At 37.6% G+C, this 26421-nt stretch overlaps 1 protein-coding gene across 40 annotated transcripts in view; it reads right to left on the reverse strand.

Annotated features, from left to right (window-relative positions):
- The window catches only part of SLMAP (sarcolemma associated protein), a 155112-nt gene that overhangs the window by 36646 nt on the left and 92045 nt on the right, over nucleotides 1-26421 (reverse strand). For 21 of the 40 annotated variants that reach the window (XM_053669439.1, XM_037137344.2, XM_037137334.2 and 18 more), the window contains 2 exons: nucleotides 24888-24950; nucleotides 1651-1710 (listed from right to left, as the gene is read on the reverse strand). The exons of 1 other annotated variant lie outside the window; for it this stretch is intronic. In XM_053669439.1, coding sequence (XP_053525414.1) covers nucleotides 1651-1710; nucleotides 24888-24950 — 123 coding nt within the window. The remainder of the gene's footprint in view (nucleotides 1-1650; nucleotides 1711-24887; nucleotides 24951-26421) is intronic. 18 more of the 40 variants (XM_037137353.2, XM_037137349.2, XM_037137356.2 and 15 more) reach the window with 2 other exon arrangements.

Consider the following 26421-nt stretch of genomic DNA (forward strand, 5'->3'; position numbering starts at 1 on the left):
ATATAAAACTCATATCTGGGCCTGGCCAGGTAGCTCAGTGGTTAGAGGGGCATCCTGATAAGCCAGGTGAGAGGTTCAGTTCCCAGTCAGGGCACATACAAGAATCAACCAATGAATGAACAGGTAAGTGGAAGAACAAATCTATGTTTCTCTCCCTCTCTCTGTCTCTATCTCTTTCAAATCAATAAAAAAAACCCAACAACTTGTATCTATCTGTATTATTATTCTTAAAGAGTGTACTCTATTCCCTTGTATGGACTTGCTGTAATTTATTTAATATACACCTTTATGTCCTTCTCTTTTTGCTTTTAAAACGACACTAAAACAAGTAACCTTGCACATTTGTTCAATTTCTTCCTTAAGATAAAAACCCAGAAGTGGAATTGCTGGCATGGTCTTTAAAACTTTCAATACATATTTTATAGCCTGGTTTCAAAAGGAAATCGGTAAGATTCCTCAAAACTTAAAAAAAAAAAAAGACATCACATGATTTCAAGCAAATATGTCTAATTCAGAATGCATTAAAAAGAAGCATCAAGATACTTTCTTTAATTAAAGAGATGCTGCTGATTTTTTTTCCTAAGGCTCTACTTACACTTCAAAGTGTTGGCTATTAAACCAGGTATTTAGGTGGTGAAGTAAAAGCTATTTTAAACTTTGTTCTCATCTCACTTTAATAAGATGAAATAAATTGCCTATGTTCTAAAAATAGTTTGCTGTTCTGAAACCCAATGCCTGTTTGCCAGAACAATATTAGTGATGCATATTCTATGCATTCTTTCCCCAAATATGGCATCTGCCATGTACAAAACTCACAATGGAAGCCACCAGAAATGACACTATCCTTTTAAATATTTCAAAAAAGCCAAACAGATCTAATTACTTTCATTAAAAATAATATGTGGAAATTGAGTATTCCACGCTTTTATCACTCATTGTTTTAATTAACTAAAATGACTGAGAATCTAGCTTTAGATTTTACACTGACACATTCTGACAAAAGTCCTGGAATAATAAGAAGCAGGTCCTATCGAATTTGTCCAATTTTCCATGCACAAAAGTGACTTGACAGTAAGATGCTTTAAAACCCACTTTTCTTCTCTAAGTCTGACAATCGTGAAAGATAATTAACAAATAAACCACTTCAGGAAATTAATAGGACTGTTCATTTTAAAATATAAAAAGATTCTACATATTCACTTTTGTTTAAATCAATTTGAGATGACAAAAGTGAAGAAAATATTATCAAAAGAAATAATAAAGTTACAATATCCCCCCAAACAGAACTGCAAACATTTTTGACCTTTTTTTACACGCTATTTGAATAAAAATTTTAGATAAAAGCTGAAAATAATGCTGGAAGTGAAAGAGATTGCAAGAAATCTTTAATACCTTAAGAAACCTATTCTAAGCATTTAAACACACACATACACACACACCCCTTTAAAAAGAAACTTTCTAATTAAGATATCCTTCTTAAGACAGAACTTCAACTATTTTGCATTATTATTATATACTATTACAGCATTGTCATTTTGTGAACTCTAAGAAAGAAACTGATTGTTAAAATACCATGACCTTGAAAATACACACTAACCTTCATTATCCAAGAGTTGTCAGACCCAGAGAAAAACCCCATAGAAAACAAACCTTTTGAAAGCTTTGTTTCTTCTACCACTTTGGTTAGATGCCCCTCGACGATCAGCTTCTCTGCCAAAGAAAATAAACGTTACTATCCAAGTCCAAACTGAGTAGCATTTCCCTGAGCGGGGCAGTGTAACACATTCCATGACCAAATTTAAAGACGATAACACTACTCGCATGACTAGGCTAGAACAAACACTAGACCCTGGAAGGGGAACTAAAAGAACTCTAACTATAATAGAGCAATCATATTAAAGCAGAAATCTGGGGGTAGGGGAACATTTGCCTTTTATTTTTATTAGTTTTCACCTTATTTTACAGTCTAACACTTTACAAAAGCACTCAGAACAAAGCAACATTTTCTAAATCAAGGATATTAAGTTCTAAGAAGATATTTTATCTAAATAAAGAAGTAATACAAATTATCGTGTGTCAATAATTTACTTTTCTTTATTGATACAATTTAGCAGAAATGCATATACGGGCATGCCTATACAAATGATTCAGTTATATGAATCATTTTAGAAGAGCTAATTATTTAAAGAAATAAATTTTTTGTTTTGTTTTATGGGAGATTCTCTGTAAATGTATAATGTAGCTTTTTCATCATTTATTTGTCATATTTTCTTTTTTAAAAAAGATTCCATTTATTTATTTTTAGAGAGAGGGCAAGGGAGGAAAAACAAGGGAAACAGTGATGTGCAAGAGAAACAGCAATTTGCTGCCTCTTGCATGCCCTGTCCTGAGGAGCTGCCTGAGTCGAGGAGCTACCAGAATCGAACCATTTCAGTTTGTGGACACCCAACAGAGCCACACCAGTCAGCATATTTTCATGTTCTTCTTTTCACTGAAGAGGATAATATACATGCCCTGTATATCCCTTTATTTAATCTTGCATGTCAGTGGATCTACTGGTGTACGACCTACACTTTTGTACTATGTGATTTAACTTCTCTATTCCTTCACTCTTCAACCCACTGCAACGTGGTCTACACCTACCATTCAACAGTCAAAACTGCTCCAAGATCACTATAACCTCCTGACAAAACCCATGGCTTCTTTTCAAATTTTATTTTATATAGGCTGTTTGTAGTATGTGGCACTGTTTGCCTCAGATGCCTTAAAAAAAAGTCAAAGTAATAGATTTAGATAATTTTAAAAGGCATCAGTCCTACAAGATGTATAATGTAAGCTGTCCTACTCCACTCCATTCCTGAAATTCATTTCCTAGAAGCAAAAAACCTTTAAATTTGAGCCATTTGTTCTGGCATTTACATTTATATTTCTAAATAATTTATGAGGGGAGGCCCTCAAAACTGGAATTATCTTCTAGGAAACCATCTGTATCAGTACACCAGCTGGCATTGCCGTGAGAGGCTGTTTGACTTCAGTGAATTATTTTTTAAGATTCTTTCAATGAGTTTGCCCATTTCACAATTGGTGATTTATGAGTGCACCTGCCCACAGCGTGTTGAGTGTTCAGCAGTTTTGACCCAAAATGGCAAGACCCCCATGCCCCACCCTCCCTATTCACCTGATGTTGTCCCGAGAGACATTTTTTTTTGTTCCCCTGGATGAAAAAAGTCCTCGAAGAGAAACATTTTGCCAACATAAAAGAGGTGAACCTGTTTTCAGCACTGGAAAAAGCCTCCTGATAGGTTTATCACATTAAATGAAGGATACTTTGAAGGTGAGTGAAATTTAAACACATGAGACTACACAATTTTTTAACAAATAAATTCTGGGTTTTTTTGGTCCTCCCTTGTACTGTGATCTATTCTTCTATTTTAGACATTATTTATTGACAATATCTTACAGATGATTAAGCTCTCCTACTATCATCCTCATAAGATTTACACTTTGTCCATCTATAATCAGTATTTATATAGGGAATACAAAAGTAGGTTTATATTTGTGAACATGCAAAACAGTTTATTTTTGTCTTGTTATTTATTAATTATATTATTTTCCACACAAACAACTGTCAACCTACCTTTGCACCACCTTGTATTATGACTATTATTTATATCTCAGTCATATAATATTCTATGATGATACTTCTCTTATATAACCATTTAGTATTTTTGGAGCTTATAATTCCTTATTTTGTTTTGTTATTTTTTAATTTTTAAAAGACTTTATTTACTTACTTTTAGAGGAGGGAGAAAGGGAGGGAGAGAAACATCAATGTGCAGTTGCCTCTTGCACACCCCCCCCCCCACCAGGGGCCGGGCCCACAACCCAGGCATGTGCCCTGACTGGGAATTGAACTAGCGAACCTTTGGTATGCAGGCCAGTGCTCAATCCATTGCCCACACCAGCCCATGGTGCGGTTAGTAAAAAGTTTTGCTAACTTTTTACATATCTACAAACACAGCCCATGTTCTTACAGAACCATAAAACTTTCAATATTGTCAAACATATTGGGTAATCAATCTATCACATTATATTTCCTTGTTCCTCCAGCCCTTTAATCTTCCTGCTCCAGTCTGGGCTGGATCCTATGCAAAATACCCTGCTCTCAGATTACAAATCTTCCTCTTCTTGCTTTATTCCTTTGTTTTAGTTTAACATGTCCCCAGATAATTTCCTGAAATGGGTATGTGGAATGTAAATGCTTTGTTATTTTGTTCCTCTGAAAATGTTATTTTCTTATCCATACAATTGACTGATGGTTTGACCAGATACAAAATTTCTACAGGAGATAATTTTACTTCAGAATTTTGAAAGCTCTGTTCCACTGTCTTCTGGTGTCAAACTAGGCGAGTCTAGAACTGCTGAGTTCCACCAGTATGCATGGTAGAGACTTCTTGTGCTCACAATGCTTGTTTTACCTGTTCTTTCTGGGCATCTGAGAGGACTGCATGTTCTAAATCCCTAGCACTGAGGAAGTTCCACATGACTGGCTCTAGCCAAGGCCAAAGCATTTGACAGCAGAATTCTCTATACTTTTCTCTTTCCCCGCTCTAGAAACTACATGTTGAGATGGCAACAGCATAAAATGATAAAGCATACATTAGCCTAAATCCCTGAGTAACAATTTGGAGAAGTGTTCTTCTTCACCATAGACATGTAACATGAGTGAAAATAAATGTTTATTCAATGAAGCCATTACAATTCCAGGGTTTCTTTATTGCTACATTATAGCGTAGTTTACTATGAGTAATAGATATGAAATCCTTTGCTTCTCTTGGCTGTTTTCATAATCTTTTTATGCCTGGTGTTCTTAAATTTCATTAACCTCAGTGTATACATATATATATATATATATATATATATATAAAATATATATATATATTTTTTTAACAGAGATACAATTCACATAATGTATAATGATCTTTTAAAGTGAATACTTCAGTGGCATTTAGTACACTCACAATTTTACACAATTACCACCTCCATCCAGTTCCAAAACATTTTTATCATCCCAAAAGGAAAAAACACATACTCATTAGGAATTTACTTCCCATCTTCCCTCCAGCGCTCCAGGCATCACTCATCTGCTTTCTGTCTCTATGAATTTCTGTTCTCAATATTTTGTAAGTAGAATAAGACCATATGTAAATTTTTTTGTCTGGATTTGTGTGTGATCTTTTAAAATACATTGTGTTGAGCATTCACTGCATCCTTTCAGTTTAGAAGCTCATAGCTTCAATTCTGAGAAGTTCTTTTTCATTAATAAATTCTTCTTTTTCTTCTCTTCTCCCATTCTCTCCTTTACTCTGGAAATATTACTCAGATGTTAGATCCCCAGGGTTAATTCCCTAATTTTCTTAAAAGTTCCCTTGTTTTTTTTCTTAAAACAAACCAAAAAAAACCTTGTCTTTAAAAATATTTTACAGATTATTTCTTCTACTTTCTCTTATTTTTTACAGATTTAAATTTTAAAATACATCTGGTATCACATTTTTAGTTTTTGAGAATTCTACTTGTACTCTGTTACTTTTTAAAAATAGTATCTTTTTCTAGTTCCATTCATGAACTATTTTATCTTTCTGAAGTAATTAAACATATTTCAAGTTTTATTCTGCTTCCTGTATTTTTTGTGTTTCTTCCTTAGTCACAATTTCTGTTTGCTTTTATTTGTTTTAATCTCTTTCTCAGCAGAAAATTTCCTCACAGTAGTGATCTTGGCCACCTCATTTAGGGTGAGGCAATAAAAAGCTGACAAAGTTCTATATGTATGATCAGGGCTTGTTACTTGCTGGGCCACACAGTGGCATTATGTTAAAGAGACTATCAACTGTCAGTATCGGTGTTTTCTCGTGGTCTGATCACGTATATAGAGTAGACTCCCCTAACCTCCCTTCTAGGAAGTGTAAACCTGATGACTAGCACTCTGATTCAATACACAGGCTTTCACTTAATTCTCTCACTTTTTTCTTTTTAGTAAGATGCTCATACACCACCCTCAGCCATATCTACAGACTCCATTTCAGCCTCCAGAGAGACAACCTTCAGTCTGTAGGTGGAAGGAAAGAGACACTTGTTTGTCAGCATGGACTGAGGATGGAAATATGTATCACCTTGTTGCAACCCTGCCCTATAGAACAGGTATGAAGTGACTCTGATACCTGAGACACAGTTTGAACTTTCTTTTTGGGGGTTTATTAACTTACAAGTCCTTAAAAAGAAAAAAGAACCCAAATCTCTTACCACTCAATTATCTGTTTTACACATTCCAAAACTTTGTTGACATCTCTTATTTATTATAGCCTCTCCTTTCCCTTTTCTATTTCTTTGCAATATATTGTTTTAAATTTTTTATTTACATATTTTTAGATAGAGGGTAAGGGTGGGAGAAAGAGAGGCAGAGCACGTCAATGAGTGGTTGCCTTTCATGCACCCACTAATGGGGACCTGGCCTGCAACCCAGGCATGTACCTTGGCTGGGAATCGAACCAGCAACCCTTTGGTTCTCAGGCTGGTGCTCAATCTACTGAGTCATACCAGCCAGGGCCTCTCTGCAATATTTTTTAAAGTATATTTAATTGATTATGCTATTACAGTTGTCCCATTCATTTTTCTCCCCTTTATCCCTCTCTGCCTGGTATCCATCCCTACTGCCTCCAGCATCCACTTGCCGCCCCCCCCCCCCCCCCAGTTCATTCATCTCTATGGGTCGTATGTGTAAGTTCTTTGACTTCTACGTTTCTTATACTATTCTTAATATCCCCTTATTTTGTACCTGCCAATTATGCTTCTTATTTCCTGTACTTTTTCCTCCCCTATTCCCCCTACCCCGCTGATAACCCTCCACGTGAAATCCATTTCTGTGATTCTGTTCTGGTTGTTTGCTTTGTTTTGTTTTCTTTTTAGGTTAAGTCCTTGATAGTTGTGAGTTTGTTATTTTACTGTTCACGGTTTTGAGCTTCTTCTATTTCTTAGATAAGTCCCTTTAACATTTCATATAATAAGGGCTTGGTAATGATGAACTCCTTTAACTTGACCTTATCTGGGAAGCACTTTATCTGCCCTTCCATTCTAAATGAAAGCTTTGCTGGGTAGAGTGATCTTGGATGTAGGTCCTTGCCTTTCATGACTTTGAATATTTCTTTCCAGCCCTTTCTTGTCTGCAATTTTTTTTTTGAGAAATCAGCTGATAGTTTTATGGGAATTCTTTTGTAGTACCTGTCTCCTTTTCTCTTGCTGCTTTTAAGACTCTCTCCTTATTTTTAATCTTGGGTAATGTAATTACGAGGTGCCTTGTGTGCTTCCTTATGTACAACTTCTTTGGGACACTCTGAACTTCTTGGACTTCCTGGAAGTGTATTTTCTTTGCCAGTTTGGGGATGTTTTCCTTCATTATTTTTTCAGGTAAGTTTTCAATATCTTGCTATTGTTCTTCTCCTTCTGGCCCCCCTATGATTCGAATGTTGAACATTTAAAGTTGTCCTGGAGGTTCTTAAGCTTCTCCTCACTTTTTTGAATTCTTGTTTCTTCATATTGTTCCAGTTGAATGTTTATTTCTTCCTTTTGTTATAAATCATTGATTTGAGTCCTGGTTTCCTTCCCTTCACTGTTGGTTCTCTGTATATTTTTCTTTATTTCTCTTTGTATAGTCTTCACTTCCTCCTTTATTTTTTGTCTGTACTCACTCATTTCTGTGAGCATCCTGATTACCAGTGTTTTGAACTCTGCATCCGATAAGTTGGCTATCTCCTCGTTGCTTAGCTCTTTTCTGGAATTTTGAACTGTTCTTTCATTTGGGCCATATTTCCTTGCTTTTGTGAACCTGTTATGTTGTAAGGGGAGGAGCCTTAGGTACCTGTCATGGTGGGCAACTCACATTGCTGTGTTGTGGCAATGTATGTGGGGGAGGGGTCAGAGATGGAACAATGCCAGTTGTTTGGTTCTCACACCCTGCTTTCAAGAGACTGGCAGTTTCTTCCACTGCCATAATGCCCACAGGTCTTTACGGCCACAGGTTCTAAGGCCTTATCTTGCCCATGTTTGAACCCTGGGTTGCATGGCTGGTCTCACTCTCCAGTTGTTCCTCCTGGTTTATATGCATGTGAATGTGGGACTCCCTGGTCTACCAGCTGCCACCCCGCCACTCATCCTCTTTGCCCAAGCTGTCTGTCTCTGCCCCTCCTACCAGTCTGGATGTTTATTCTTTAGCTTCTTGGTTGTTGGACTTCGACACAGTTTAATTTTCTGGCAGTTCTGGTTTCTATTGTTTTAAATCGGTTGTTTCCTTCTTTTGGTTGTGTGAGAAGGTAAAGTGTATCTACTTATGCCTCCATCTTGGCAGGAACTTGTCTTTGCAGTCTTATGTCTTTTATAATCTTTTACTATGAATGGGTCTATATTTAATCAAAAATGAACTGCCTCCCTTTTAAAACTCTCTTCCTTTGAATACAAATCTCTTACCACTCAGTTATCTATTTTACGTATTCCAAAACTTTACCAACATCTATTACCTGTTGTAGTCTACTCCCATTCTTTGTCTTTGTGATCTATGTCTTTTATAATTTTTTACTATGAATGGGTCCATATTTAATAAAAATGTACTGCCTCCCTTTTAAAATTCTTTTCCTTTGACCTGTTGGATACCACCTGTTGCTATTTCTTTTATGTGCTTGCTCATTCCTTCCATCTCAGCCTTTCATTGGTTTTTCTTTCTTCTGATTGTGATCTAAATGTGTGTTAGTCTTCGCAATCTCAGTCAACAACAAAAATTATTTTAAAATGACATTAACTACCTGCTACATTTATATTTTCTAAATGTTGATGCCTAGTCTAGCCCTCTCTCTTTTGTCTTAGAGCCCTATTGTCTAAATACTTCCCATTTTCACCCAGAAATCTCACAGGAACTTAATCTTACCATGTCTAAAATGGAATTTACCTTCCTCTCCTTTCTCCTCTAGATGGACTTGATATCTCTCTCTTCTCCTCTTCCTATAACTTTCCATTCATATCTCCATTATGCTGTTGCCAACTATTTATGTCTACCCTTTCCAACATACTCTGAACTTTTAAGTCTTCTTCAAATATTTACTATGCACTAGGTAGAGTACTAGGTATTCCTCATAGATGATAAGGAACAATCTAGAAATTTAGAAAAATCTAGACAATCTAGACAAATCTAGAAATTTAGAGTCTAGAGAAAGCAGGGAGGTATTGTATTAATAATTTAATTACTAATACAATTCTAACACAAAATACAAGTTCCGCAAATGCTTTCTACATGAAAGGAGCAAGTAATAAAATAATATAAACATGAACTTTAAAAGCCATTCTAAATTTTCTTCTAGTGTGTTGAAGATCTAAGTACCATCTTATTTGAAAAATTATAAACCCATATCACATCTGGAGTAATTTATTGCTTTAAACCTTCTCACCTCTGGAATAAAGTCTGAAGTCCCCACCATGACCTATAAGGCCTATATAATCTAGCTCAGAGGTCAATCAACTACAGCCCCTCAGAGCCAAATCCAGCCTGCTGTCTGTTTAGTACATAGTTTTATAGGAACACAGGCAGGTCCATTCGTTTACAGATGAACCATGGTTGCCTTCCACCACAATGGCAGAGTTTAGCAGTCCCAACGGAGACTTTATAGCCTGCAAAGACTAAAACATTTATTGTCTAGCCCTTTATTTCTTTTTAAAGCATTTTTATTGTTATAAAACTCAAATTTCAGATCCACCTTGGCTTTTCACATGGTTCTGATTCAGAAGAATCTGGAGAGACTGCCGGTGAGTGGGGAGGGACCCTGGAGACAGCCTATGAGAGCCTGTGCTCCCCAGAGGAGGCACATAATAGATTTCCATACCCCCCTGGATAAAGGGGAAACAGAACTAGCATGCCAGCATTGCACTGCCCTGGTAACTGAACTAGTGCCCAACACATGGCCTGTGCTGAGACACTGTGCAAGCTGATGAGTGTGATGAAAGAAACAGAAAGCACTCTTCAGAGGTTAAGGGGAGGTGCAGATCCACCAGGCTGGCCTGAATTCGATGGGAAGTTGGATGCTTTGGTACCCCAATTTTTAAATGGAGGGAGGGTGGAGACTGAGCCCCTTCAGCTTCCTCCTACTCACCCAGTCAAGGGGCTGGCTCACACCAAAGTTGAGTCCTGCGCCCTAGGTTACAACCCAGGTACATGTGCCTTGGTGGCAGCCTGTGAAATGCCACAGCTCTGTGCTGAACAGATAGTCACAGACTATGCCCTTCTCTGCCTCTGAGATCAGCACATGGATGTGCAGGCCCAAGTGCTTGCCAGCCTGAGGGGTGCGAGAAGCCTTAGGCTGACCCCACAGACTAGACCCTATACAACTGGCAGTGTGGTCTGCAGTGACCCCAGGGCCCAAAATGGGAAGCTGCGGCATGGCAATGATGATACTGGCCCCACAAGCATGTACTCTAGGAAGGGAATCTGAAGCCAGAACGCCACTTGAGTAGTAGCTTTGGCCTCCAGAAGGACAGATAAGGATGGAGTGGGGTTTCTGGACACTGTCTTTGGTTCTGAGTTCTATGCTTTGTGGGAGAGATTAGCCTGGAGTCAGAGTGTCCCCCATTCCACCAACTTGGGCGACATTTCAATAAAGACCTTTTTCCTTGAGGGGGTTAAGTGCAGAAAACTGTACTTGAACAACAAAATAATAAAAAAAAGACCTTTTCCCTTCCCCATCAATCTTTGGTTTATGCCTGTGTTTGTTGGCAGGCAGCAGAGTCCCATTTTACCAGGTAACAGTTTCTATCTCACAGAGTCTTTCTCCAGATACACGTACAACTCACTCAATTTTGTACTCTCTCTGTTCAAACCCCACATACTTTGTTGCTCCCAACTGCATTATATTTTTATTTTTCTTCAGTGAACTCATCATTACCTAACATATTTTATTAGTTTTTGTCTCTTCAAGGAAATGTAAACTCCATAGAAGCAAAGTTTTCTTTTTCTAGTTCATTTCTATACCTACAACACTTAAAATAATGCCTGGTTTCCACCCCAAATATAGTAGATACTAACTACATATTTGGTGAATGAATGAATGAATTGAGTATCTATTTTTAAAGCGACCGAAGTTGGAAAAATTGTTTGAATATTTTCCTCATTCTAAAACTAAAGATCAAATACAAAGAAAAAGTTTTGAATAGTACCAGCATATAGGTACTGAATAATAATTATCTGCTGCTTCTATCACTATTGAAATTATTATTTTCTAAATATTTTATTTACTTATGTTTAGAGAGGGGGGACGGGAAGGAGAAAGAGAGGGAGAGAAACACTGATGTGAGATAGAAATATTGATCAGTTGTGTCTCATACATGTCCCAACTGGGGACCAAACCCACAACTTAGGCACGTGCTCTGGCCAGGAATTGAACCAGCAACCTTTGTTTTGTGGGATGATGCCCAATGTACTGAGCCACACTGGTAAAGGCACTACTGAAATTATTTAAGATTATATTTATTATCAAATCTGGTGAAATATGAGCGGCCCATGATTAAAGAAGAAAAAAAATACTGTTTTTAAAAAGTTTCTAATCACTAGTTCACAAGCTTGGGGTGAAAACCCTAATTCTTTAGGAGTAATAAAAGTCCAAGACCTGCCCTGGCTGGTGTAGCTCAGTGGATTGAGCGCGGGCCTGTGAACCAGACAACTGTGAGTTTGATTCCCAGTCAGGGCACATGCCTGGGTTGCAGGCTGGTTCTCTGCAGGCCAGTTCCTAGTAGAGGACGCATGAAAGGCAACCATACATTGATGTTTCTCCTCCTCTCTCCTTCCCTTCCCCTCTAAAGACAAATAAAAATAAATAAATAAATAAATAAATAAATAAATAAATAAATAAAGTCCAAGACCTAACCACTAGCGGTCCTGAAAGAGCTATTTACCTTGGCACAAGTGGAAGATAAAATATGAGATTTTTCTTTCTTTTTGAAAACTGTAATATTGAGGGATACTCTAAAAGAGGATTATTCATTTTCTTATTTTAAAAACACATTGTAAACAACAACACACAAAAAGAGGTATAATATACAGAAGTACAGGTTAATAAACCCTTTTAAAGCAAATGTCTGTATGACTACATCCCAAATCAGAAACAGAACCTAACTACACCCGTGCCCCGCCCTCCCCGCCACCGCCAAAGCCTTCCGCGTCCCTCTTTCCAATCCCAAATTTTATGGCATTTTACTTCCTGCCTTTCTTTATGGTCACACTACCTAAATATGCATGACTAAATAACACAATTTTAGTGGTTTTAAACTTTATGTAAATGGAATACTACAGTACATATTCTGTTATATCAGGCTTCTTTCATCCAATATACCTCAGTATATTTATCCATTTGACTACTGAAGGTGTTTTGGATTGTTGTGAACTACTGTGAAAAATGAGGCTGTGAAAATTCTTAAATTTGTTGTACCTGATACATATGTGTAGGCATTACTGCAGGGAACCTGCAACATTTGAGAACTATCACCTAAGCACTTGGTTTAGTCAGAAAACATAACAAAGTTGTAAAATCTATTAATTCTTATCAAAGTCTTAATAGAACAGAACCAAATTTATTTCCAGGTTGATAAAAATAAATCATGAACTATACTACTACGCACACAAAATAAAAATTAGAAACAGTGTAAACAATGTATTCAAAAGCTCTAGTGGAGCACTGGCAAGCCTAGACTGGATTAAGTTCTTAAAGACCCATGTTCTTCACGTGACAGCTACAAATAGAGAAAATAAATAAAACTGACTCTCAGATACTGATGTCAGTTGCCTAGGGGATTATATACTGACAGAGAACAGAATACATGAATGTAAAAGAAGTACATAATCTGTTGTTATAACTGCCAACCTGGAAAATATTTCTAAATCTAAAAGTTAGGTTTTATCCAAAAAATAATGTTATGAGTAGAACATCAAAATAATGTGCTTCAGATCAAACTTTTAATGGCATGCATACTGGTTAAAAAGTTAGCATCTAGATTCTGAGACACATATTATTTAAAAGGAAAAATAAAGTTAGATTAATTAGCATTCACTATCATGTGACTGGAAATAAAAAGGAGGAAAACAAGTTACTTCAAGAAAGTTCCCACTAAAATACTTTTCACTGCTCCCAATCCCCACGAGTAACTTTTCTACCTACCAGTTAACATGTGTGCCAGGAATGAGAGTGTTTAGTAAATATTATCTCATTTAATTCTCATACTAATCTTATGAAGTAGGTACTCCCATGCTATTTTATAAATGAGGAAATTGAGATTTAAAGAGGTCATAATGCCCAGAGTCATACTACCAGTGAGGGAGCAAATCAGAATTCACACCAGGATCCCTATGATCCTATTCTAAACATCATAAATGAAAATGAGCTGAAGTCACCTAAAAGGTTATCAAAGAGAAATACAGCAAAGAAAGTGACACTGGAACTAACATTAAGGTACAATCAAAGTAAATATAAAAAATCGGCACCAACATCAAATCAATAACTTATTTTCCTTCAGAGAGTGGCAGTTCACAAAGTAGAAACAGAGCTTTAGAACCTTGTAGGGGAGGTCCTGTGAGTTTGCTAATTTTAATAACAACGATTTTTACAAGGTTATTTATTTCTGCAGCAAAATAAAATTAAAGCAATTCTTGCTACAAAAGATAGCCTGCATTTTTAAAAAAGTCATTTATTTATTTATTTATATCCTAACCTGAGGAGATTTTTTTCATTGCTTTTAGAGAGAAAATAAGGGAGATAGAGAAACACAGATGTGAGAGAGAAACATCAGTTGGTTGTCTCCTATATGAGCCCACAATGGGGACTGAACCTAGGTAAGTGCCCTGATCAGGAATTGAACTTTAAACTTCCGGTTACAAGATAACACTCCAACTGAGCTATACTGGCCAGGGAGATAGTCTCCATTTTTATAAAAACAATTCCAGAAGCTATTTGTCCTAAAACCTAAGAATAAAAAAGAATGAGCAAAAAACTGGAGTTCAAGGATTGATTAAAAACTAAATGAAATGGACCAATTTTAAGAATATAGAAACAGACCGGACTTCCGCCAAGATGGAGGTTTAGGTGGATGTGCCGTGCCTCCTCACACAACCAAGTTTAGGGACAACTAAATATTAGCATCAGAAAACACAACCAGAACACGGAAAACTGAACTTTTCGGAAGTCCGCTAACAACAAATTCTTCAGCCCGACTGGTAAGGGGCGAAACCGGCGTCGGGTGAAGAGTCACAAAGGAGGGCTCGGTGGGACCCGGGCGCGGAATCCAGACGCGCGAATCCAGTCGAATGGGTTCCAAACCCAGGATTGGACCTAGTAAGCCACCGAGCAACCCACCGGGTGAGCGACTACAGAGGAGACAGTGGGGAGGCGGTGGCAGCGAGTTGACTGTGGTTGCCTGGTTGCGCGCGAGTGAGGAAGTGAGTGAGCGGTTGGGCCTGCGGCAGCGGCGGCATTTCCCCGCTCTGACCACGCCCCCACATACAGCGTCACAACCCAGCGACCTGGGACTCCAAGGCGCCGCTTCTCCCACTTAAAGGGCCAGAACAGACCAAAAATGTCGCAGGGAGAACTCAAAGCCCCAGAGATAAATCTAAGTGACGAAGAAATAGCAAAACTCTCAGACGCACAGTTTAAAACACTGGTCATCAGCTTCCTCACAGATCTGGTGGATTATAGCCACAAATTAGAGAAACATATGAAGGCTAAATTAAGGGAAATGAATGGAATTCCACAGGAAACCCATAGAGATGAAAAAAAAACTGGGACTCAAATCAATGGAGTGGACCAGAAGGAAGAAAAAAATGATCAAACAGAAAGGAATGAAGAAATAAGAATTCAGAAAAATGAGGAGAAGCTTAGGAACCTCCAGGACATCTTTAAACGCTCCAATATCCGAATTATAGGGGTACCAGAAGGGGGAAAGACACAACCACCAGTGGAAAAACTATTTGAACAAATAATAAAAGAAAATTTCCCCAATCTGGCAAAGGAAACAGACTTCCAAGAAATCCAAGAAGCCCAGAGAGTACCAAAAAAGTTGGACTCAAGAAGAAACACACCAAGGCATATCATAATTACATTAGCCAAAATTAAAATGAAGGAAAGAATCCTGGAAGCAGCAAGAGCTAAGGGGACAATCACCTACAAAGGAGTCCCCATCAGGCTGTCAGCAGATTTCTCAAAAGAGACCTTACAGGCAAGAAGGGGCTGGAAAGAAATATTCCAAGTCATGAAATCTAAAGACCTACAACCAAGATTGCTCTACCCAGCAAAACTTTCATTTAGAACGGAAGGACAGATAAGGTGCTTCTCAGATAAGACCAAATTCAAGGAGTTCATCATCACCAAGCCCTTATTATATGAAATGTTAAAGGGACTTATCTAAGAAAAAGAAGTTAAAGAAACATGAACAGTGAAAGGACAACAAACTCACAGTTACTAACAACCACACCTAAAACGAAAGCAAACTAAAAGGACAGCTAGATCAGGAGTGGAAACATAGAAATGAAGATCTCAAGGAGGGTTAGCAACAGGGGAGTGGGAGGAGGAGATGGGGGGAGAAGGTACAGAAAACAAGTAGCATAGACAGTAGATAGAAAATAGATGGGGGGGGGGCAAGAATAGTATGGGAAATATAGAACCTAAAGGACTTGAGACACATGGACATAAACTAAAGGGGGGTAATGGTGGGGTTGGGGGGGCAGGGTGAAGGGGAATGAAGGGGGGAATAGAACAACTGTAACAGCATAATCAATTCAAAAAAATAAATAAATTAAAAAAAAAAAAGAAACAGACCTTTTCTTTACAATCTATATACCAAAACACAGTTGTCATAAATTTTAAGACTATCTTCTGTGTACATATATTGGTAGAAAATCTGGTAGAAATGTTGCAAAGCTAGCTGATCGGGGAAATGATTGGTACAAATAAACAAAAAACAATGGCCTTCCAATATATCCTACATTGGACAACTACTCTAAGAACAAAGAAACAGAAAATTAGTAACATCTAGTTTAAACTTAGGAGTTTTCTTATAATGAGGATATAAACTACTATGAGCAGGGAGGGTACCACACCAAGTATTCCCTATTCTTTGTCATAAATAAACTGCTTTGGCTTAGGAAAATAAAAGTTTAAAAATCAATTTAAAATCTGATTCAAGTAGAATATGTAATCAGAATAATCTAAAGATAGTTCAAAGAGTATCATCTCATAGAGTAATGAAAAGTAAACAATCACAAGAGCAAAACTGGTTCAATGCATTCATTTTCTATGTGAGAACAAAGCCCTAACAGAAGGGAGGAGGGAATGAAAGAAGCATAAACAGATAGTGGCTGTGATTTCAAAATGGGGTGGGAGGCACCGAGAAAATTTTTTTTTAAATCAGGAAAAAACTATTGGGACAAGAAACATTAAGAGAACTAGAAATAATAATAATAATTAAGAAAATGTTAGTTCTCCTAATAAGCACAGATTAAGAATTCAAAGACAACTTCTAGCTAAGATGGAGGCATAGATAGTTATCTTTGCCTCCTTCACAACCAAAAAAAGGACAACTTTAAAAACAAAAAATAACCAGAAATGCCAGAAAATCAAACTGTATGGAAGTCCGACGACCAAGGAATTAAAGAAGAAATATACATCTAGACTGGTAGGAGGGTTGGAGATGGGCAGCCAGGGTGGACAGGATTCTTGGCAAGGCAATGGCTGGAGGACAGAGGTGGGTGAGGTGGTGGAAAGGGCAGTCCCACATTTGCATACACCTGACGGAACAACTGGAGAGTGAGACAGACTGCACAACCTGGGGTTCTAGTGCAGGGAAATAAAGCCTCAAAACCTGACTTTCAAAAAAATATATTTTATCGATTATACTATTACAGTTGTCCCATTTCCCTCCCTTCATTCCCCTCCACCCTGCACAACTCCTCCCACCCACATCCCCCCCTTTAGTTCATGTCCATGTGCCATACGTGTAAGTTCTTTAGCTTCTGCATTTCCCATACTATTCTTGCCCTACCCATCTATTTTCTACCAACCATCTATGCTACTTATTCTCTGTACCTTTTCCCTCTCTCTCCCCATCCCATTCCCCTGTTGATAACCCTCCATGTGATCTCCATTTCTGTGTTCTGTTCCTGTTCTAGTTGTTCACTTACTTTGCTTTTGTTTTACATGTGGTTGTTAATAATTGTGAGTTTGCTGTCATTTTACTGTACATGTTTTTGATCTTTTTCTTCAATAAGTCCCTTTAACATTTCATATAATAAGGGCTTGGTGATGATGAACTCCTTGAACTTGACCTTATCTGAGAAGCACTTTAACTGCCCTTCCATTCTAAATGAAAGCTTTGCTGAATAAAGTAATCTTGGATGTAGGTCCTTGCTTCTCATGACTTGGACTACTTCTTTCCAGCCCCTTCTTGCCTGTAAGGTCTCTTTTGAGAAATCAGCTGACAGTCTGATGGGGACTCCTTTGTAGGTTACTGTCTCTTTATCTCTTGCTGCTTCTAGGATTCTCTCCTTCACTTTTATCTTGGCTAATGTAATTATGATGTGCCTTGGTGTGTTCCTCCTTGGGTCCAACTTCTTTGGGACTCTCTGAGCTTCCTGCATTTCCTAGAAGTCTATTTCCTTTGCCAGATTGGGGAAGTTCTCCTTTATTATTCATTCAAATAAGTTTTCCACTTGTTGCTCTTCCTTTTCCCCTTCTGGTACCTCTATGATTCAGATGTTGGAATGTTTAAAGATGTCCTGGAGGTTCTTAAGCCTCTCCTCATTGTTTTGGATTCTCATTTCTTCATTCTTTTCTGTTTGGTTGTTTCTTCCTTCTGGTCCACTCCAGTGATTTGAGTCCCAGTTTCCTTCCCATCACTATTGGTTTCCTGTGCATTTTCTGTCATTTCACATAGTGTAGCCTGCATTTTTTCATCTAATTTGTGACCAAATTCAACCAATTCTGTGAGCATTCTGATCATCAGTGCTTTGAACTGTGCATCTGATAGGTTGGCTATCTCTTGGTTGCTTAATTATATTATTTCTGGAGCTTTGATCTGTTCTTCCTTTTCTGCCATTTTTTTGGTCTTGTTGCACCTGTTATATATGAGGTGTTCACCAGGGCAGGGCAACCCGGGTCACTGGGTTGTGACCCTGTATGTGGGGGTGGGGTCCAAGAGGAAACAATGGTGCTTGCTCTGCTCTCTGTGAGACCTCAGTCCCTTCTGCCACTTCCCCCAAGAAAACTGGGCCTTTCTGGTGCTGATTCCCATGTGGGTGGGCTTGTGTGCATTCTAGGACCCTGTAGGTCTTTCCAACGAAGTCTCCTGTGAAGCTGGGAGTCTCTCCCTGTGCCTCAACCTGCTCAGGTGCTTTCAATCAGTGTTTTGAGGCTTTATTTCCCAGCGCTGGTACCTTGGGTTGTGAGGTCTGTCTCACTCCCCAGTTATCTGCACGCGAATGTGGGAATGCCGCCTGGTCAGCTAGCCGCCTTTTGTGCAGTGTCTCGCTTCACAATCGCCACTTCACTGGGTCTGCCCATGGCCACCCTGCGCCCGGGGTCTGCCAGCTGCTGGCTTGTGCACCCAGGATGCCTTGTGCGCCCAGTGTCACCGCTTCTTGTGCTTTGACCCTTCTCTGCTCAGCCACCGCACTCCACCCTGCCTACTGGTCTGGATGAATGTTTCTATTTCAGCTCCTTGGCGGTCTGACTTCCATACAGTTCAATTTTCTGTCAGTTCTGGTAGTTATTTTATTTCTAAAATTTTGTTGTTCATATTTCGGTTGTGTGAGGAGGCAAAGTGTGTCTACCTACGCCTCCATCTTGGCCAGAAATCCAAAACCTGACTTTTAAAAGCTGTGGGGGTTGAGGTAGCAAGAGAAACTCCCAGTCTCACAGGAGAGTTTGCTGGAGAGCCCAAGAGTCATAGAATGTACACAAACCCACCTACCCAGGAATCAGTACCAGAAGGGCCCAATTTGCTTGTGGGCAGTGGAGGAAGTGAGTGAAAGTCAGCAAAGAGCCGAGTAAGTTGCACTGTTCCCTTTTGGATGCCTCCCTCACAGTGACATGGGCTGTCCTGCCCTGGTAAGTACCTAAGGCTGTGTCCCTTACTAAGTAACAGGCACACTGAGACAAGAAAATATGGCCTAAATAAAGAACAGATCAAAGCTTCAAAAATAGAACTAAGCTATGAAGAGATAACCAGCCTACCAGATGCACAGTTCAAAAACACTGGTGATCAGGATGCTCACAGAAATGGTTGAGTATCGTCACAAAACACAGAAAAAAGGCTATGAAAAGTGAAATATAGGAAAATGTAAAGGGAACCAACATTAAAGGGAAGGAAACCAGAACTCAAATAAATGATTTGGACAAAAAGGAAGAAATAAGCATTCAACTAGAACAGAATAAAGAAACAAGAATTCAAAAAAAACAAGGAGAGGCTTAGGAACCTTCAGGACAACTTTAAACATTCCAACATTCAAATCATATGGGTGCCAGAAAGAAAAGGGGAAGTGCAAGAAAACTTATTTGAAAACATAATGAAAGAGAACTTCCCTAATATGGCAAAAGAAATAGACTTCCAGGAAGTTCAGGAAGCTCAGAGAGTCCCAAAGAAGTTGGACCCAAGGAAGCACACACCAAGGCACATCATAATTACATTACCCAAAATGAAAGATGAGGAGAAAATCTGAAAAGCAGCAAGAGAAACAGTGACAGTTACCTACAAAGGAGTTCCCATCAGACTGTCAGCTGATTTCTCAAAAGAAATCTTACAGGCAAGAAGGGGCTGGAAAGATTCCAAGTTATGAAAGGTAAGGTCCCACATCCAAGATCACTCTATCCAGCAAAGCTATCATTTAGAATGGAAGGACAGATAAAGTGCTTTTTAGATAAGCTCAAGTTAAAGGAGTTCATCGTCACCAAGCCCTTACTATATGAAATATTAAAGGGACTTACCGGAAAAAAAAAAAAAGAAAATCGAAACTATGAACAGTAAAACGATGACAAACTCACAACTATCAACAACTTAACCTAAAAATAAATTTAAAAAAAGAAACTAAGCCAACAACCAGAACAGGAACAGAACCACAGAAATGGACATCACATGGAGGGTTATTGGTGAGAAGAGGGGAGGGGAAAGAATGGGGGGAAAGATGCAGGGAAAAAGAAGCATAAATGGTAGGTACAAAATAGACAGGGGGAGATTAAAAATAGTATGGCACCTGGCTGGTGTAGCTCAGTGGATTGAACACGGGCCTGCGAACCAGACAATTGCAGTTCGATTCCCAGTCAGAGCCCATGCCAGGGTTGCAGGCAGGTTCCCTGCAGGCCAGTTCCCAGCAGGGGATGCACGAAAGGCAACCAGACATTGATGTTTCTCTCCCTCTCTCCTTCCCTTCCCCTCTAAAGATAAATAAATAAAATCTTAAAAAAAAATAGTATGGCAAATGGAGAAACCAAAGAACTTATATGTATGACCCATGGACATGAACTAAGGTTGGGGAAAACTGGTATGTGTGGGTGCAGCATGGCAGGGAATAAAGGAGAAAAAAACGGGACAACTATAATAGCACAATCAACATAATATATTTTCAAGAAAAAGAATTAAAAAACATGATTAATTCAGGGTACTTTTTAACTCCACTGTTAAGAGGGAGATGCCCTTGGGGGAGAGCATGATGTATCTCTACAAAGCAGATCTTATAAGAAAGTTTCTACAGTATCTGGCAATGATGCCTGTACCCTCTCCTACACAGACAGTAAAAGAGAAGTCCAGGGGGCAGGCAACAGTCCATAAAAGGCTGTCTTTCACTCTATGCCCATGAATGTTGGTAGGTCTCCAAGCCCTTAGATTCTTTTACCCTTATCTTTTCTTTTTCTTTTAGAGATTTTATTTATTCACTTTTAGAAAGGGGGGAAGGGAGGGAAGAGAGAGGGAGAGAAACAGCAATATGAGAGAGATACATCAATTGGTTGTCTCTTGCATGTCCCCAGCTGGGGACCTGGCCTGCTACACAGGCACATGCCCTGTCAGGGAATCAAACTGGCAGTCTTTCGGTTTGCAGGCCAGTGCTCAATCCACTGGGTCACACCAGTCAGAGCTAACCTTTATCTTTTCACTAAGCATACAAATTAATCAAACGATAGAGTTGAAGATGTATGTATGAAATTAGAGATTCACAATTTAACTGAGAAAGCATATTTAGCAGAACACAATCAACATATTAAGTTTCACAGTAAACCTTCAGTAATCAAAATTTGCAGGGAACATGGAATATAGATTTCTTCTTAAACTAATCTTCATGCCCTGGCTGGTGTGGCTTAGTGGATTGACCACCGGACTGTGAACCAAAGGGTTGCGGTTCAATTCCCAGTCAGGGCACATGCCTGGGTTGTAGGCCAGGTCCCCAGTGAGGGGCCTGCAAGAGGCAACCACACATGGATGTTTCTTTCCCTCTTTTTTCTCCCTTCCTTCCCCTCTGTCTAAAAATAAATAAAATCTTTAAAAACAAACAAACAAACAAACAAACAAAAACTAATCTTCATGCCTGAAACTCTTAAGAAGGAAATATTGCTAGGGCTGTTTAGCAAGTTTTACTAAAGTTACTGGTTAATTGTAGATTTTTATATGGTATATTTTCATATAGAAAATTTAAAGTTCTGGAATTATGCAAAGATTATATTTAAATCTGTTCAAATCCAATCTCTTTGATGGGATTAAAAGCTTTTCTCCTAAAAAAGAATAAGAAACACTGCGCTTTATCATAAAAAGAAAGCAAAATGAAATACATTCCAACTCATTTAATTTCCTCGAAATCACTAAATAACTGAGAGAACCAACAACCAAATAATCTCTTATGGATTCATACACATAAACTGAAATAAATTCAGTTAAAACTCTCAATAAATTAAAAACAGACATGCGGAATACTACGAAAGTTAACTATTCACTTTCTAATTTTTAAAACATAAGGTGAATATATACTATACAAGCACAGTAAATAATGAACCTAGGTATTTAACATTTGCTTTATAAAAAACTGGAAACAAGAATATGAAGCATCACCACTCACAGAATATATACTTCATGTTCAAGATTATAAATCAGTTTAAGATGTTTATAAAAAAATAATAGTAAAAACGTTTGGACACACTTGTCAAAAAATAATCCAAAATTGTTTCAGGAGGTCACTTGAGGAAGATTTTTGCTGAAATTGCTTTGCTTGACATTACACTTATTAAACACAATTTCTATAATGACAGCTTGCCATAAAAAAACTACAATCTCCTTTGTGACAAAAAATCGAACTAGAGGTAACTGTTACTATGCCAACTCTGGCTATCCAAATTTAAGGAGCCAAACAGGTTTGGAAAACTTTAATGTAAATGGATATCGTTATTAACTAGCCTCTTGCTACTGAAACTCAGGAACTAAACAGATTTCTATAATGGACAATATCCCTAGCTACCTGAGCTTACAGTCCAATTTTCATTATTTGCAGTTAGCAATCAAATGGATTCAAATGTCTAGAAATACTTTTTCTTTTTCCCATTCTTTGGTTTACACTTTGTCCACAAGTACAGGATTTTATAGTCTTATCCCCAACCCCACCTCTAATGATCACATTTATAATTTTCCCAGGCCATTACATAGTCCCTGTAAACACTGTATTGGCTATTATTCCAACTGAGGGGATTGCTATAATTTACATGACTTCTGTTCTACCTCTGAATGTTTGGTCCATTTTCTACCTGAAATGATGATGCCGAAGAAGTCTCCAAACATCTTTTTCTTTAAAACAAACTTTGCTCTGCATTAACTACAGCTAAGTATTTTACAAATTTTATAATGTTTTAAATGATTTTTGCAAATTTCAACTTAGTAAAACATTCTTTTGATAATTTTGTTTTCATTTGTTGAGCTCAAAATATAAATCCCAAAAATTCAAAATAAAAATATTAAAAAATGTTTACATACAATAAAACTAAGTATAAAATTATTCTCCTAAAGATTTATATTTTATACTACATATACTGCTTTTGTAGTATATATATATATTGCTTTTAGTTAGTTTCAGTGGGTAACAATTATTTTGCCCCAAATTCTTGTGCCAATTTCCTGCAAAGTATTAGTAATAAAAAGATAAAAAGATGCACTTATTTTTGCTTTATGAGAAACATTTTTTCAAAACAGATTGAAAGGACAAAAAATAGGTCCTATTTATTAAATAATTTGCCTCAATCTTATAGTTTTTAAAATGGACAAAACCAGAAGCTCTTCTAAAACTATTAAAGAAATCCCTTAAAGCATCTCTAAAGAGTATGACATTTGATCCGTTGAGTTTGTGTCTGCTATAATTACCAGATGTAACTCTTATAAGCCCCAAGTGCTCTGAGATGGGGTGGGTGGGGAGGCACACCACACATGTGAGCACACCCACAAAATGAATTCACGAGCATAAAAAGTTTGAAAACCACTCTTTTCTAAAAAAGAGAGCAAAGAAAAGAAAAATGCCTGACTGTGTGTCTGACAGGAAAAATCAGATATCATCAATGAACTTTACTACAAGTAGTAACTTTGTCACTAACAAGATTAAGAGAATATCTCAACTGTGTGACTATTACAAATGTAAACAGCCACATAATTTTCAGGACAGAGGGAATTTACAATACTCTGTTCAGAATTCAGCAGAGGTCTAAATCACCTCAAAAGCCAACCGATCTATCTATAAAATACTATTGTTTTTTTTTAAGTCCTTACCTGAGGATATATTAATTGATTTTAGACAGAGAAGGGAGACAGAAGGTGGAAGAGAGGATGGAAAGAGGAGAAGGAGGGAGAGACAGAGAGAAACACCCACTGCCTGCCTCCCATATCTGCCCCAACCAGGCACAACTGGGCACAGATGGAAGAATTCGAAAGCTAGGTATGTGCCCTGCCCAGGGATCAACCCCACAACCTTTTGGTGTACAGGACAACACTCCAACCAACTGAGCCACCTGGCCAGGAAAGATATTATTTTTTAAAATGTTATTAAAGATAACCTTGTACAGCTTCCCACGGGGAGGCAGTAGAATGTCAGACTACAGGACAATCTGTTGCTACTCCTTCCCTAGAAAGGTCTGGCTACCCTAAGGGTCATCTCCACATCTGAGTGCCCAAACTAAATAATTATTTTGTGCTTTATTTAAGAACTTTATTTAAGAACCTCAAAATCCGTATCTGTGACAGAACTAAAACTTAAGTAAAACAGATTAAGGTTATTAATATCTCTTAAGTTTAGGTGTGTGACCTTCTGTTCCCTGTTTGATAATAAAATTGTAAAATATTTTTATTTATTTATTTTTAGAGAGAGAGGAAGAAAAGGAGAGAAACACCAATGTGTGGTTGCCTCTCATGCACCCCCTACTGGGACCTGGCCTGCAACCCAGGTATGTGCCCTGACTGGGAATTGAACCAGTGACCCTTCGGTTCACAGACCAGCACTCAATCCACTGAGCCACATCAGCTAGGGATTAATAATGACTTTTAATTAACAAACTTGAAACTTTATCTTTTTCTTGTGGGCAATATGAAATGTTCATCTCCATATGTGAAGGTGAATGCAACAGAAATATTTTTTCAAAAGACAGAAACATAAACAGTAAGAAAATGTTCAGTGCTGTCTGAAGATGGTCCTTTGTGTACTACTAAAATAACAGACACATTGAGACCTTCATTTTCCTCTCATTTTTCAATTATAGCCTCTGACTTCATTAAAATCGATGTGAAAAATACTCTGTACTCACTCTGGCATTCTATGAATTGATGAATAAAAGTGCAGTCCCCGCCACTCTTTGAAAGCAAGTGCTCTAATAAAGAAAGAAACACCTTTAAGGATATAGTTTGTTGCTGTTTTTGAAAATCAACAGCAAAGGTAGAAAAACTGAAATGTTTCAACATGGGTAACTCTGAATGAGCTTAATAAAAGTTTAATATATTTTAATACTAAGAGTAGACATATTTTAGAGTTAAATGAAGTGAAATGACTTAAAATTGTACTTACGTAATCATTGAGTTATACCCTGAATGGTTAGCTTTTAAAGGTGCAGTTTCTATCCAAAGTGCTCAAGAAAACCATAGAAGTATATTGCTTTAAAAAGTTTGTTAACACTTTTCAAATACACTTTTCTCCATGAGAGCTTAATAAAAAACCTTAAGTAATTTCAAAATTTTACATTTATTCTTACTGAATTTTCAAATGACTGTTCTCTAACAGTTCCTCTTCAAAACTACTCATCTTAGTAAGAGGAAAAGGTACTTTAAGAATACCATAAAACAATGCCTTAAGATTTCAAAGAAAATGATGCAGCTATTTTAATTTTTACACTTTCATTTCAGTCTCCCTTTTGAGTCACTTAATGTGTGTACTTCGTATACAATCAAAACACTACATTGTTTATCTTTGTCCAAATGATTAAAATTAATGTCTGCACATTTAAAAAGAAGAGCTTGGTAAATAGTTTTCCTCAGGTCAAAGAGAACTTTTTTATGGATGCAGAGAATTAAAATCTAACACAGTAGTTTAATAAAGTTTTAGCCCTTTATAGTCTTTACTTTGATTCAAAGAGTTAATTTCTAAGTGTGGATAACATCCTTCAATTATACATTTCTATCTTTCATAATTACCAAATACATTTACAAAGGTAACTGTTAAAAAACATACTCCAACATGATGACTATCTAGAGGGTATGAAAGCACCAAAACCTGTCAAAGAGGACAATGTGTTAATATCACTCTATAAAAGCCCTTTTTCTCTTCTCCTCCATCTCAACCCACCTCCACCCTCTTCATCTCAACTTTGCTTGAGAGGCAGGCATCTCCTACTCTGATCACTTGTTAGCCTCTCTTGACACCCTTACTGATAGCCTTCTTCACTTTCATACTCAAATGTATCACTGTTCTTTATCTCGATACATGTGTTCAGAGCCTCCATTCTACAGTCACTATGGAACAAGACAAAAACATGAGAAGAAAGGTTAATAAAACTCATGTTTTTAAGACCAATGCATTACATGCTTAAAGATACAATATAGCCCCAAAAAGAAAAAGAAAAAAACAGACTAACTGCCACAGAAATTTGAAATTTAAAAAAAAGGGCTAATAAATAGCATTTGCCAATTGGAGCCAAAAAAATCCAAGACAGAAGTCCTCACTTGAATAGTAAGTACTAAGATAGAAAAAGTTGTTTTACATAACTCCTACCTAAGCTATAACATTTTAGAACTCAAACTATATAAACATCACTGTTAAATATGAAAACTCATTTGAAACCAAATTTT

Source organism: Artibeus jamaicensis, unplaced genomic scaffold (genome assembly GCF_021234435.1).
Source record: "Artibeus jamaicensis isolate MK-2021 breed Jamaican fruit bat unplaced genomic scaffold, CSHL_Jam_final contig_519, whole genome shotgun sequence".
Taxonomy (NCBI): Eukaryota; Metazoa; Chordata; class Mammalia; order Chiroptera; family Phyllostomidae; genus Artibeus; species Artibeus jamaicensis.